The 16,210-nt window shown below is 40.9% G+C and overlaps 1 protein-coding gene and 1 pseudogene across 4 annotated transcripts in view; one reads left to right on the forward strand and one right to left on the reverse strand.

Moving 5' to 3' along the window:
* EXOC6 (exocyst complex component 6) overlaps window positions 1-13,160 on the reverse strand; it is a 166,782-nt gene extending 153,622 nt beyond the window's left edge. The window contains exon 1 of one of the 4 annotated variants that reach the window (XM_019739513.2): window positions 12,905-13,160. In XM_019739513.2, coding sequence (XP_019595072.2) covers window positions 12,905-13,026 — 122 coding nt within the window. In that variant the 5' untranslated portion in view covers window positions 13,027-13,160. Of the gene's footprint in view, window positions 1-1,060; window positions 1,185-1,382; window positions 1,639-12,904 lie in introns of those variants that run through there. The other 3 variants (XM_019739530.2, XM_074339380.1, XM_074339381.1) reach the window with 3 other exon arrangements.
* LOC109450744 (small ribosomal subunit protein eS1) lies at window positions 2,219-4,294 on the forward strand (annotated as a pseudogene).
* Window positions 13,161-16,210: the final 3,050 nt, after the last annotated feature.

Raw genomic sequence — 16,210 nt, forward strand, 5'->3', positions numbered from 1 at the left:
CCTGGCACATTTTGCGAAGATGAAGCATCTCCTTCATAACCAATACTGCTTTCAAAAATAGACTTTTATGATAACTATACCACATACTGTATTTTTTCAGTTTCACCATGCAATGAAGAAAACAAAGCTTCCTTTTAATCTATGATTTCTACTTTCATTACCAAAAGTATAGTTGGATGAAAAGAAATAATTATGCTGGAAAATTAAGGAAATGCATTCATCATGCTTATCATACCATAGCAAGAACATCATGTTACAAAAGTTTATCAGGTGCTTACCATATGCTTGGCGTTAGGGATACAACAGTGAACAAATAGGGAAGGTCCCAAATGTCCTGAGCTTTCTGAGCATCTAAACACCCACTCCTAGCCACTCTACGCCTAAGGAAATCCAGGTCCAAAGAGGTTAAATGATTTTTTTGCCCATGACTGCACACTTCATCAGTGGTAGGAGTAGGGCAAAACCCAAGTCTCTGGATTCAGGGCAAGGTTGATTTACATTTGACCTGGTTTCACTTTGTATTATTTACATTCACAGGTCCACAAAATATAGAGCGCTTCATTTCTAGAAAGTATATCCTGAAGAATATAATGACAAAGCACAATCAGTCTTAAGTTCCCTGATTTAAGTGAATTATAATTTCATTATCATCAATGCGAAAGATGAAGCCTTACATTTTAAAAGGCACTTATCGAAGCGAGTGCCGAACGTAATCTAATAGATCAATACAGTATCCCGCTACTACTCTACCATTAGGTCAGCAGGTATTCAGTCTGGAATATTCATTATCTAGTACTTTTAACGGGTGGAGACCCTTTTTTAAATAAACGGGGGAATTTATGCAAAATTAATGAAACCTTCGTAAATAAGTAAAAGTTTCCCCTGCTTGCCCGGTGAGCGCACGGTCACATCAGCGCGTTCCAGAGCATGAGCTCCTCCCCTCCAGCCTACGCTCCCCTCTCGCCCACTCCGACTGCGCGGCGGGATGATGGTGCCGGCGTCTCCCGCTCAATTTCAATTCTCCCACGCCCGCGACAGCCCAGCGCGCCAGGGTTTCCACCTGCGCGCGCCTCCGCATATCAGTCAAGCCGGCTGTCAGCAGTTAACCTTCGCTCCCCGCACTCCTGCAGCCAAAGCGCCCAGTCCCGCCGCGATCAGGGAGCCCGGCAGGCCCGACGCCAGGCGGCAATCGCAGGGCGGCGCAGCGGCTCCCGGGGTCAGAGGCACCGCGGTAGCCACACCCACCGGCTGCGAGGTGACAGCTCCCACGACTGAGGCGGGCGGTGCAGACAGGTGCAGCCGCCCGTTCTGTCCCGCCCCAGCCGGGCCGGGGTCCCAGACCTCCGCCCCGGACCGCCCCCGCCCTCCTCCGCGCGCACCACCTGTCAGGCCACCCTGCCCGGCTCCCGACGACGGGCCGGCAGAGGCAGTTCGAGGTCCTGGGGGGGATGAATGCTTTACCGGAGGGTGGGCCCCACGCAGGCGGTGTCGGTGCTCTCGATCTCCTGCAAGATCCGTTCATGCTCCGGGACAGTGCCCGGACCCTCGCTGCTCTCCGCCATCTTGGCTGGAAGCTGAGGAGCCGGCGAGGCGCGGCGCCGCGCAGAAAGCGGGAGCGAGCGGCGCGCGGACAGCGGGAACGAGCGGCACGCCGCGCGAACGCGAGTGGGCGGGGAGAAGGGCGGGGGCGAGCGGAGCGCGGACAGGCGGTGCCAGCCAGCCCTGGGTCCTGGCGCTAGCACCTGCCAAAGACCAAGGTGCTACCTAGTACAGCGAGGGTTGGAGACGCGTCGCCTCCCGTTGTGCCCTGCCGGTGCCCCCAGTTGCTGTCGATTGACTAGCCTGGCTTTAACATACGTTGTTTTCTGTGAGCCAGACCCTCTGTTACGTGCTGGGCATACCTCAGTAATGACAGAGGTGGGCAGCCAAATAACCCTCATTCTGTAATTAAAGCTACGGGATTGTTTAACAAGGAAGCCTGATGTACTCTGGGTGGTGAAAAGTCAGAGAAAGGAAAAACGTGCATTCAAGAAAAGCAAAATTGTGTGTGGGAGTATAAGATTTATTTTAGGAATGAACCAAGAAAATCCCAGCTGACCGATGTGGGTGGATTCATGTCCCTGCCCTCAGGAAGTTCGCAGAGGCCAGTCAACTAGAAAATAAATTATAAGCGCCAGAAAAATTAAATGACGAAGAACTATGACACTTAGTGGCAAACATGCAAGAGAGGCCCAGGGCAGTATGTGATTTCATGCCACAGTGCCCCCAAGGTGCTGCAGCTGGGATGAGGAGAGAGTGGAGGCTCCTCGGAGTATAGAGCATCAGAGAGCTGGGGAAAAAAGAGGCAGGGGGGCTTGAACAAAGGTACTAGTGTAGAAGAGTCCTGTTCAATGACATGTTTGTGGAACTCTGAGTAAACCAGTTTGTCACGATCAAAGTAATGACTCAGGAAGATTAATCAGGAAGGGAGTGCAGACCTAGCCCTGAAGGACAACTATTTTCTGGTCTCCATTAATCCAGGGCTCTGAACTTCCCTTTGAGTCAACCAAGCTCTTTATTATCTAGCTGTGTAAATCACCCCCTTCAGTAAGTTTTTACTAGAAGCCTATCTCCATCCTCCTTCCCACAAAAATCCTGGGAAGTCGTATAATAGCTAAAAGCATGAGCTCTGAAGGCATCCTCTATTTAATTCCTGGCTCCTTCACTGCACAGCTGGGTGACATTGGGCAAGAACCTAATCCCTTTATATTCCAGCTTCCCCCTCTGTAAATGACTGTGAGGTAGTGTCTACTTCTATATTACTGTCCCATGTTGTATTAGTTTTCTGTTGCTGCTATAACAAATTACCACAAACGTAATAGATTAAAACAACTCAAATTTATTATCTTACCAGTTCTGTAGATTAGAAGTCTGAAATGAGTCTCACTGAGTTAAAATCCAGGTATCAGCACAATTGTGTACCTTTCCAGAGACCCTAAGGAAGAATTCATTTCCTCACCCTTTCCAGCTTCTAGAGACCACCCACATTCATTGGCTTATGGCCTCAATCTTAAAAACATTGCATCCGCTTAGGCACTCCTGACTCCTGGCCTATTTCAACATCTACCCATAGAGATTACCTCAACATAAGCTGCAGTATTTTCCCTGCAATTCAAGTCAAGATGGGAGGAAGTTCATATACCACTTCTCCTTCTGAAACAGCTTTTGCTGGTTCCCTTTGTGACTTCTGACAGTTTCGTTAGTACTTGAAGATTTTTGCTAAAGCTAAATGCCCTAAATAATTATGTAAATTTTAGTTATGGGCATAGATATAACAAAAACATAAATGTCCCCCAAAAAGCCTTTTCTAAAGTGATATATTTCTAAATGCTCTAAAATGAAGAATTTTAGCAATAGGCCAAAATAAAAACCATAATAGTTATTTATCGAGCACGATTTGCTGTCATTTATATTATCTGATTTAATCTTTACTAATTTAATCAGCAACTTAATTGGTAATTAAGTTAGTACTAATTTTACTAAGATGTAATTTAAATTCTATGGGCTTTTGGCTCTGAGAAGCACAAGAACAAGTGCCTTACAAAAGGCAGCAAGAAAGGAGCCAAGAAGAAAGTGGTTGACCCACTTTCTTAAAAAGATTGGTATGATGTGAAAGCACCAACTATGTTCAATACAAGAAATATTGGGAAAACAAGAACTCAAGGAACCCAAATCACATCTGATGGTGTCAAGGGTTGTGTTTTTTTTAAAAAAGCTAGTTACTGAGGATGGTCAGGGCAAAAACTGCCTGACTAATTTCCATGGTATGGCTCTTACCTGTGACAAAATGTGCTCCATGGTCAAAAAATGGCAGACCATGACTGAAGCTCACGTTGATGTCAAGACTGCCGATGGTTATTTGCTTCATCTATTCTGTGTTGGGTTTACTAAAAAATGCAACAATCAGATTTGGAAGACCTCTTATGCTCAGTATCAACAGGTCTGCCAAATCTGGAAGAAGGTAATGGCAATCATGACCCGAGAGATGCAGACAACTGACTTGAAAGAAGTGGTCAATAACTTGATTCCGGATCGCATTGGAAAAGACATAGAAAAGTCTTGCCCATCTATTTATCCACTCCATGATATCTTTTTTAGAAAAGTCAAAATGCTGAAGAAACCCAAAGTTGAATTGGGAAGACTCATGGAGCTTTATGGTGAAGGTAGCAGTTCTGGAAAACCTACTGGGGATGAGACAGGTGCTAAAGTTGAATGAGCTAATGGATATGAGTCCCCAGTCCAAAAATCTGTTTAAAATTCAGATTTTTCATGGTGACAAGTAAAACCAGTTCATGTTTAAAATAATAATAATAATAATTCCTATGGGGTACTTTTACTATCTCTAATCTAATCTGAAGAAACAGACTTACAGAGATTAAGTCACTTGTCCAAGACCACACAGCAGTGAGCTGGAAAAGATGGACCTATTAACCAGCTCCTATTTTTCCCATTAGTAAAAGCCAGCCAAGAATGAATGTTCCAATGTTGTTTTACTCAAGGGATAAAGGAATTCATCAATCTGACCTGAGGAGGTTGGAGGGTAGTAGGGCACATACAGGCAGATTGTATATCCATGTTGAGTTATATTGCAGTAGATATTGACTTACAGAGATTCCCCCCAAGATCTCTCTTCAGGGCTCCTGGGAAGGGAAAGATATACCAGAAAGACTGGCAGGGCAGGAGCCATTTTGTGTTCAGTATGAAACTAACCAGCAACGTAAGGATTTAACCTGTAAATAAAGTCTTAGTCATTAACGACTTATACTTTGAGCCACTTGTCTGCAGACTAATAACCAATCTTGGGAAAGCCCCTCTTTCAGAAGGAAGCTGTAGAATGCAACTGCCCAGCTCTGGCATTTAACAGCTTGGGGTCAAATTCCAACTCATCTTTAACCAGATGTTGGGTCTTGGAAGAGTTACTTAACTTGTCTAAGCCTCAGTTTCTTCAAGTGTGAGTCAGGGAAAATAACAGTTGCTAGCTCACCAAGTTGTGTGGTGATTAAAGGAAACAATACATGTATATTGTTTAGCCCAGAGCTCAATCAACAGTAGCATTGTAGGCTAGGATTATCAGGCATTTATTATTCATCCAGGAAGCCCAGAATTTAGCTTCCCTTGATAAAATAAAACCGGACACATAAATGTTTTTTTAATCATTAAAAAATATGTTAACTTTGTACCAGGGTTCTCTGAACCTGAACCTCATTTTTTCTGAATGCTCAGTTAGTGGAAACTGCCTGAAATTTGTTTCCTGATGTGGAGGAGGGAAATGAAACTATGTCTTTGGGTTATACTCTTGGTTCCTGATCCACTTTGATGAGGCTTCCAGTTCTTGCTTCTCCATCAAGCGCCTCTCCGTTGTTCTTGGAGGTAGCGCTTATCCTTTGAGGCACATGCATATTGTAGTGGCAAACAAATCACTGAGTCTGTCTCCTCTTCCAGGCACAGGGACATTGTCTGTATTGTTTACTGCCCAGCCTGGTTAATAGCTTTTAAATAAAGGACCCACAAGCAGATACTTCTGACATTAAGCTTAATGTTGTAAATGCATGTTTTGTGAGGTAGGGTGAAACTTTACAAAAGATTCCCTTCCCTACTCCTGGAAACCCTGTAGCTGACTTCCTGCTTATCTTCTGAAGACTTTGCTAGTATCATTCAGATGTTTCTTAAATAGTTTAAGAGACCTAATTACATAATTGTGGGACTGTATCAAAATATTAAAGTACAGGCAGTCTTTATACATTGGCTGTAGTAAACTAACCGTTTTTGGAGGCCTTTTAGCCACTCTGTGGGGACGCCTTGAAAGCTGCACTCCTCCAGTCTCTGCCTTGTTGGTGCAGTGACCCCAAGTGGCCACACTTTGTAAGTCCAAGAGAATAGCAACAGAGCCAGGGACGGCCTGAGAGGATTCCTGATGCAAAATCCTATCCAGGAACCTGTTGTCCCATAAACATCTGGACCCCACAGTAGAGAACAATAGAAGGAAATTTGAAATTGAAGCCAAACAAAATCAGTTTTTCTGAAATATGAGCCAGTCCTCAGAGAAGTTCAAAAGGTATTAGCCTCAGGGCATTAGCCCTGGGTTCTGTTCATTTAATAACCCTTTTTATTGAATGTTTGCTATGTGGCAGGCTCTACGCTAAGCTCAGACAGGGCTGGCTTATCAGTGTGTGACCTCTGCAGTTGCACTTCGCTTCATGCTCTGCCATCACATCTTGTAATTCTTGATAATTTTTGAACAAGGGGGGCTGCATTTTCATTCTGCATTGGGTCCTGTAAACTATGTCACTAGTCTTGCCCGCAGAACAAAGTCCTGAAAGCACCATTAGCTCACTCATCCCAAAGCTAAACATTTTAAAGTCCATTGAGCCACTAGGGCAATATTAATTTCTCTGAGTTTATTCTCCCTCTTTCCTTCCTCTTCCCCCCCACCCCAGCTTACCACTCCAACTATATTCTTTTTTCTCTCCTCTTTCTTTCCTTCTCCTCATTGTTAGTTATGTTTTAATTCTTCATCCCGTTCAATGCCATCTCTATTCCTCACTCTTTTCCCACTTAGCTTTCCTTTACTGCCTTTTGCCCTTTCTCTCCTCTCACTTGTCCTATTTTGATTCTCTCAGCAAAATCAATTTGGAAATATAGCTAATGTAATGTAATGAAATGATAATAAAAGCTAACATTTCCTTCCTAGTCACTCTCTTTAAAACACCGCGTTTCCCCAAAAATAAGACCTAGCCAGACAATCAGTTCTAATGCGTCTTTTGGAGCAAAAATTAATAAAAGACCCAGTCTTATTTTACTATAATATAAGACCGGGTCTTATATAATATAATAATAATATAATATAATATAATATAATATAATATAATATAATATAATATAATATAATATAATACTGGGTCTTATATTAATTTTTGCTCCAAAAGACACATTAAAGCTGCTTATCTGGCTAGGTCTTATTTTCGGAGAAACACGGTAGGATCCCTGTCCTTCATCCTGTTTTGCTATTCTTCATAGCACTTATTACCACTTTTAATTTGTTTATTTCTAGCTCTCTTCAATAAAATACAAGCTCCCTGTGAACAAGGAATTTCCAGGCCTTGATCTTGCTATATCAACAAAACCATCCTAGACTACTACCTGCCATATTGCAGATGCTCCATAAATATTTATTTACCAAATGAATGAATGAATGAGCATTTGCTGTGTATAAAGCATTACATTAAATGTGTTTGTATAATCCTTTCAACGACTGTATTAGTAAGTACAGAGGCAAAATTTGAACCTATGTCCTTCTGGCTCTAGAGCGTCTTCACTTAACTGCTAAATAAACAAAACTGCCTCCCTGGTTGGTATACTTGGGTCCCATACATGAAAAATGTTTTTTAACTTCTCTCTAGTGTTGTATTTAAATGTTCAGTGAAAGTTTGGCAACTGCACAGGTCACTCTCATCAGGGACCCCAGGCTTTCCCGAGGTGCTGCAGACATAGCAGGCCTCAGTCGTGGTTAGGCCCACATTTATTTCTAAACAGTTTCTCTGGACTCCATTTTATATCCACAACATGCAGTACCCTATCCCACTCTCATTAGACATTAAATGATGTCATAATATATTAGCATAAAATATAATTATTAGTATTAAGTTAGTAGTGGTAGTAGTAGTAGTAGTAGTAAGTATGGTTTTGAAGAAGGGATACCTCTCTCTCATACACATTATGCAACCAAAATAAAATTTACATTACTCAATATTTCTTACCTGATCAGAATTTCAAGAAGTTGTAAGTGCTTGTTTACATCAATAAAGTATGTATTAAATTATACTAGAATGTATATCTCAGATGTAAATTAGACATAACAGCTAATATTTATTAAGCATTTACAATGTGTTAGGCAGTCATTGTGCTGAGCACTTCATATGCATTAGTCATTTGAGATAAATTTTATTATAATCTCCATTTTATAGTTTCAGAAACTAAGGCCAAAAATCAAATAACTAATAAAACTTAGACTTTTGATCTTAATCATTGTAGTTAATGGAATATGATTTAATAGAAATCTTACATGTCTAAAGATATGAAAAGCAAGAGCATTCTAGAATGTCTACATGTGACTAGTCATATTTTTTAGTATGTCATCTTAAAATTTGATTATGTATACAGTTTAGGTTGTTAGTTGTTGTTTTTTTTAGTGTTTTCCATCGTTTCCTACAAGTAAGTTATCTTCATTCCTAAAAACATTAAAGTCAAAGAAATAACAATATCCTGTTTGCTCTTAAACTGGTAAAATTTCATGGTCAGCTTTTGGAAAAGAGCCCAAGTGAGTCTGTGAATACAAGTGTAAAACAATTATGTTATCATAAAACAATTACAAAAATGTCTTCTGGTACGTCATCTTGTACAATTCCCTCTTCCTCCTATTTTTCCCAGCCCTCTGCAGAGCTTTCTGTCTCTACCTCCCACTCATTTTGCAGTGCCCTTTAATGTGTCTATGATTTTCTTATCACAGGCTCGGCTATAGCAACAAGACACATTGTGACTTTTGAACCCAGTTTGGTTCAGAATGCTGTGATTTCAGAACCTGTTCTAAGAGCGTAACAATACAGCTCCAGGACCCCAAGAAGCATAATGAGTCCAGGCTTCATCCAGGTTGGAGTCAGGATCCATGGAGGGCAGGTCTAATGGGTGAGGCCTGGCAGCAGAAAGTTCTAGTATAAATACGGTAAATGTTAGGAACACTACTGCCCTATTCTAATACTATAGCTGCCATCACTAATTTATCAGAATCACTTTCAGCACGAATTTCAAACAACCACTACCAATGCCTTTGGAATTGATAGGCTAGATGAGACCTACTGACCATTCTTATTCAAAGAAGTTGGTAATGCTTAATAAGGCTGGTACTAGGAGTTTCCTTTAGTGTGGCTACAGATAGCCATTAAGCCTACCAGGGAAAGCCCCTTAAAAGAAGGAGCTGGCAAGGAGCTGGCCAAATGGAGGGACTGTAGTGAAAACTAGAAACTCTAAAGAGAGGCGGCAGGATGGCTCGATTGGTTAGAGACAGAGCTCTCAACAACAAGGTTGCCAGTTCAGTTCTGGTTCAATTCCCGCATAAATGGCAACTGGACTTGGAGCTGATCTGCGCCCTCCACAACTAGATTGAAGGACAACAACTTGGAGCTGATGGGTCCTGGAGAAACACACTGTTCCCCAATATTCCCCAATTAAAAAAAAAAAAAAAGGAAAAAATCAAAAGAGAATAAGAAAATCCAATGGAAATCAGCATATGGTGGTAACATGATGAAAACAGTGATGCCCAGGGCAAAAGAATTAGGGCAACAAAACTAATTCCAGACTCCCAGCTGCTGGTGAGTTTCAGCCTACCATCTGACAGCCAGAAGATTTTGAAAGCCCAAAGCAAAGTTATGCTAGGACAACGCAGGCACTCCCAGTAGTCCTTTCTCTAATTTCTCCCTTTTGTCTTAAATTCAGTCACCATGGCTATCATCACATTCCACTGTCCACTCTGGAATATTATTCCCCAATGCAATTGCTATAGACGCCTGAGATGTCTTTAATGGGTATTTCATTGACAACACAAACAAACCATGGCAAAAGCATAGCGCCTCAGCTCTCCCCTAAAACTCTCTCCTGTAAGCATAATATTATGGGTAGTAGGCACATTTCACACACAGAATGAAAACAAACACAGGACTTCAGCATCATCTGATTCTTCACTTTTCTACCAAAACGAAAAAGCTGACCCAAGAGCCTGGGGGAGTCAGGCAGGAGACAGGCTGGCCATCTGAGAGAAGCTTACTCTGGGAGCAGCCAAATATGAAGTCAAGAGGTAGGGGGAATGAGCCTGGGCTGGGTGAGAGAGACTGTGGGCCATTGACAATCACCAAACAGCATGACTCCCGGACTCAGCAACCCCCTCCTGACTCCTCAGATGCAGAAGACCCATTCTTCCAGATGATTTATGTGGGTGAGTATACAAGGAAGGTTTGCATTCTGTGAAAGAAGGACATCTGAGCCATCCTTAAATGACATTGGTAGAAACCATGAGTCACTGAGTTCTCAGAACTCCCCTTATTAGAGAAGCAGAAGCAAACCCACCTGGCCCTGATCTGAACGTTGACCTTAGGCAAGACACCTCAGATTCTCTACCTGAAAAACAAGGCAAGCAGGGAGAGAAAGCTAACAGAGTTTGGAATTTTACAGGGAAAAACAAACAGAACTCTCGGATGTCCCCTCCACCTCAATTTCAAGGTCTTTTCCTGATCGTGTTTCTCTCCTGTATTCCCAGCTCCATCCTCTCAGTGTCCTAACCCTTCCCTCACTGTTCATTCCACGACAGAGACTTGGCAGCCCTACAGGCCAAACTCCCTCCAGCCAAACCCCTTCTCCACCTTCTCTGCCTTTAGAGCTTGTAGCTATTTAAATATTTCACCTTTTCCTCTTCTTCTCTGAATGATGACATTCTCTTTGACTGCCTTCTTTCTTTTGCCTCACAAAGTCACCATTAGCTTAGAAACACATACAAATTATTTTAACAAATGTTTATCTAGCTACTATGTGGCAGGCATAGTGGAAGTTTCTGCAGAGGATACAGAGATATAAGTAAGACACAGGTTCTGCCCTCAGGAATCTTTAGCCTGAAAATGGTTATAACACAAAGCACGCACATGCGCGCACACACACGAGAGCCAGAATAAGTGCCCCGGGTTCTTTGGAGCTTCAAAGGATGGAACATTCACATCTGGTTGGGGAATCAGGAGAGGTTTCATAAAAGAAAGAGCACTTGAGCTGTGCCTTGCAAGGTGGGCTGGATTTTGGCAGGCAGAGGTTAAGAGTGAAGAATAATAAAGAAAGGGAAGCATGAGCACCAGGAAGGAGAAAATATCAGAGCATATTGTCAAATAGCAAACACTCCAGTTTGGCCAAAATGGAAGTCCTGTCTTTATTTTCCAATCATACTTGGTCATATGGCTGATGTTTTCCATGAGAACAACGGAACAGAAGAGTTGACATTGGAATATTGATAATATGCATAGGTATGTACAGAAAGGCTTTGAATGCCAGCCTGAGAAGTCTTTATTTAATCATGATTTTAGCAAGAGTGTAGGAAAACTAATTTTGGTTAATATTATCCCAGATAAAGCCTTGTTAAGAGCTTTTTGTCTATCCTCCAAAATAGCATTGGGGTGTTTTAACAGTAGCCTCTGGAAAGTGCTCTCACCCTTCATTTAATAATCTGAACACGAAGCTAACAGTGGACATCACTGATCCACTGGTGGTGGTGACAGGACAGCACCTGGGGAAAACATCTGCGCAGTCTCCATTCTTGAGGGTGATGCTGTGACCACCAGATCTAAACTGATTTTTTTTTCTTTAGGAAGACCAAATACAAGATTGGGGTGTTTGCCCTAAGTACAAAGGGTAGAACAGATCCAAGAACCAAAGCAGGAAGTTGGGTCTAATTCCAGAGCAAGATTAGCTGGTAGTTCCAAGGATAAATGAAGACTGTAGTTATTGGACAGCATTGTAAGACGAGGGGAGAGATGGAAAGAGTCAGGGATTGAGGCTGAGGGCTCTGAAGCAGCGATGACCACAGAGGCCATAGAAACTGACATACATCTAGGCTCCTTTCACCACCTTTCGTTTCCCTTTAGACTTCTGATTTTCTTACCAGGCAAATGCACAAGTTCTACAAGGTTCTGGTACAATATAAAATATGTTCCATGTGAAAAAAATTACTGAGTTTCCCATTAGTAAAAAGCTGGTTTCTTCCGCCCATTGAACAGGGTAAAAATTACTTGCCCCTCTTTGCATGATGCTCAGATAAAATGAAGATATAAAAAACAGTTATAATGAAGTTGTATTTTGCAACTGCCTACGTATTGATAATCCAAGAATCAAACCAAGAAATATCAATAGTTTCCCATGCCTGCAACACTACCCTAGGCCTTTTGAAGAGATTCAAAATATACTTAATGCAAAACCAAATTTAAATACTTGGGAGAAATTTATTCAGATTTAAACAGTAGTCTATTTCAAAGCACTTGGCCCTGGGACCTTTCTGAGAAAGGAGAGACAAAACCGAAAGGAAAAAAAAAAAAAACTTTTCTCTTAATCTACAAATATTAGTGAACAAATATTTATTGACTGTCAGTATCACATTCAGTGATTGCCATCCTGTTCCCACACTGATAGGTGTCAGATACAGGCAGACAGTCAGAAAGAGTTAAATGTTAAAAGCTGCCCTTTTAACACACAGAAACACTGTCTTTCATGTTAATCCTATTCTGTAACTGTGCACATTAATCCCCATACTAACAAAAAAGCTATTTTTAAGTCTTATGTAGAAATTTAATATATATATATATATATATATATATATCTGAGAAGTCACCAGATACTTGAGAGGGCAGCAACGATACAAATAAACAGTCTACATTTTTTCTACAATTCATATCCACCCAAATACAAATTGGTTTTATTAAAATGTCTAATTGTTCTCCATGTTTTCTACTAAGCACCATTTTAGAGAAAACAATTGAAATTTCCTATAAATGAGATGGAATATCAATTTGGAGATGGCATGAGGCCCTTTTTGGTCACTTAAAAGTCATTTCTATTTTTTTCACTTTGTGGTCATGAATCCAGAAACAAATACAATGCCAAAAAAGTGGATTATTTACTATTGTAATTTCTCTAAGGATAAGAAAACTTTGAGATTAGGTGTATACAGAATTGTAGCTATTTCTCAAAACTATTTTTTATTCTGTTATAGAGAAAAGTATAAAAAGAAGTGCTACCTTACCAGCACTTAAGAAGAAATAATAAAATTATAAAGGAGTCCTACCTTAAAGTAGCTTCAAGGGGCAGCTCGAAAGACTGAATCTCAGCCAGGACATTCTCATAGGTTTGATCTGGGTCTTCTTCCAACATTGCTCCATATGCCCCTGATTTTCCAGCTGCAGACATCAGATTTTGAGTGCAAAACAGTTGTAATTTATAAAAGAAATGTAGTTTTCTTTGTAATTATGATAAGGGTTCTCTGTTCACCCAGAGTAGCAGCAAAACTGAGCTCACTGTCTGACTTCATGCTATCAAAATCCTTGCTTCCAAGAATGTTGCACAGCTGTTGCTGTCCTTTCTCTACTTATAACATTTTACTTATTATTAACCTTGACACAGTTCAGAAAGTTCCTGCCTGATGCCTGCTATATTTATTTACTTGTTTCTCAAAGACAGTAACTACCCTGTTTCCCCAAAAATAAGACCTAGCTGGACAATCAGCTCTAATGCATCTTTTGGAGCAAAAATCAATAAAAGACCAGGTATCATTATATTATATTATATTATATTATATTATATTATATTATATTATATTATATTATAAATTATATAAGACCCGGTCTTATAGTAAAATAAGACCGGGTCTTATATTAATTTTTGCTCCAAAAGACGCATTAGAGCTGATTGTCCGGCTAGGTCTTATTTTCAGGGAAACATGGTATTAACTTGGAAGGAATTAGAACTTAAAATTATTAAATACAATTGACTTGTTAGGGAATATATTTTTAATATTATTTATGCTAAATACATAATTAGAGCTATGCTTCTAGTTATTCCCGCAACTATACCCTTGCCCATAAATGCAAGCACGTAGCTTGTCCAGGAAAAATGTAACACCCTATAGATTATGATGTTGAGGTCACTGGGCTAGTTCTTGGTTCCCCATCTTTTTCACTTCCCCATCCTACTCACTGCTGTGGGAAGTTTCTCCATTACAGAGCCTTTTTTTCTTTTGTCCCCTGTTCAGATACAAATCCTCCTGGAAGCAGTTAGATTTGTAACTATGCCTCACTGTGGATCAGTTTGCCAGGTCCTTTCTACAGACTAGGTTTTGATGGGGAGGGAGAAAGCATGATGATGCCAGGATATTAAAGGGGACTGGTTGTCATTGAGAGGAAGAAAGAGTACAGGAAGTAGAGGCCCAAGATATCAACTGAAAAGGTGGTCTACAAGCCGTCCCCAAGTAGACCTAAAAAATTAAGCGAGCATATATTTCCCATTACCATTTGCACTAGATCTTCCACAGCTCTGAGTTTAACCTCATGCTTTTTTGCCCAGTACTAGAAAGTGGATAGTCAAAGGAATGGATGATGATATTCTTCTATGTGAACCTAGTTTTTTAAGCTTCTATCAGATTTTTAAACATTGCACTGAAAAAGAAAATGAAGTCCTTGCTCCTAAAAATGTAATATTCACATAAGGCATACAAAGCATATGTCATAAATTGCGTCTGTTTTTCACTTTTCCCTGTACCCATACCCTTGCCAGTGCCTCACTGCAGGCACAGTGTGCCTCTGTGCCCCCTGACTTTGGGCTTAGCCATGTGACTTCTACTGGCCAATGATACATGAGCTGAAGTGACAGCATGTGAGCTCCAAGCCTAGGAAGACCTCACATATTTCTGTTTGTCCTCTTGCACCTCCGCCATCCTCTGAGAAAATTACATGCCCTGGTTAGCTCACTGGTCCAAGGAGGATGAGAGATACATGAAACAGAGTGATCCACAAAACCACAGGGAGAAGCATATATTCCAAACCAGTTGCAGCAGCCTAAAGCAGAGCTTCCCAGCCAAGCCCAGGCTAGACCAGCCTTACCCCAAATGATCCACAGACACCGAAGCTTTAATAAATGATTGTTGCTTTCAGGCATTGAATGAAGGGGTGTGCAGCAACAGCAAACCAATGCAGCGTCCTTCACTTCAACCCCACTAATAGGTTCAACTTCTTAGCCCCAGTGCTCCTCCATGGCAGGATGGAAAAAAAATGCAACAGGAATATGCCTAACACCATTTCCCCCAAGAGGAAGTGATGATGCCCTCCTGTAAGACTTGACACACAACAGTGATTTTGTCTTGTGTTAAAGTCACTTATGTGCAAGGTTTTTAATTTATATCAAATGATCGGGTTATTTAAGAGCAGAATATCTATTTGATTCACATACACATACCCCATAACGCTTCACACATTGCCCTGTATACAGTAGGTGCTCAAGAAATGCTTATTGAATGAATGACTGAATAATAGCAAAAGCTACAAGCAAAGAGTTACCTCTGACTTGTGAGAAAATGTTGATCCAAATTATGCAAAAACCTGACAATTCCAGATTGAATTTATCAGAACCTGACAAGACATAAATAAATACAAATGACACTGCTGATAAGAAAGCTTTGGTTATCACTATACTACATCATAGAGAACAAGTTCATAGGTAATGTTACATACCCATGAACATATAACAGTATTGACCCATCCAGCATTAAATATCACATAGTTAAGAAGTTGATTCTTCTCCCCACATGACTGAAATTTTAATTTTTTTAAGTTTTCAAACTTAGGGAAGACTTACAAGATGAATACAAAGAACAGCCAATGAACACCCCTTCATCTGACTCACCAACTGTTAACATTTTGCCACATTTGCTCTTTCTGTCTCTGTTTATTCAAGTGGATTATATAATGTAGGCATACGCTTTTAATATATAGAGTGAGAAATGTGTATTAACTTAGACAGGGTATTTTTAGAATACTATAACACAATACTACAAAGTAGTATAATAAACAAACCACAATAGCGTGGACTTATTGTTACTGCGTGACCTTGTTCCTACTCCATGGCCCCTTCATTTTTTTCCTGTGCAGCCAGCCCCACCAGGAGATTCAGACTTCCACGCTGTTGGCCTGGTTGCCTCCTCTGTTCCTCAGTTCTCCCCACCCTTCCTTTACTCTTACACTGCGCTCTTCTGTTCCTCCCACTTCTGTTAAATGAATTTTCGCTTTGCCTCTTACTTTCTTCTAAGCTGTGTAAGACACAGGCAACAACTTCCTGTTTCCACTGGCTAACCAGCATCTTCCTTTTATTCAAAACTTTCCTTGAGTGCCGTTTCCTGCCAGAAGTCCACACAAGATTGAATGAACAAGAGACACTCTCCTCTTGAAAGTAACATTTAAAAAACAACCTTCCCTATCCCATAGTGCTAACAACAGATTCACCAAATAAGGAAAAGAAAAGGAGGAAATGGAAAATTTTTAAACAACCATATTCCAAGATGCCCATAAAAGTGACTGGTGTGTGTAACTGGAATGTTCCTAGT

Source organism: Rhinolophus sinicus, linkage group LG07 (genome assembly GCF_036562045.2).
Source record: "Rhinolophus sinicus isolate RSC01 linkage group LG07, ASM3656204v1, whole genome shotgun sequence".
Classification (NCBI taxonomy): Eukaryota; Metazoa; Chordata; class Mammalia; order Chiroptera; family Rhinolophidae; genus Rhinolophus; species Rhinolophus sinicus.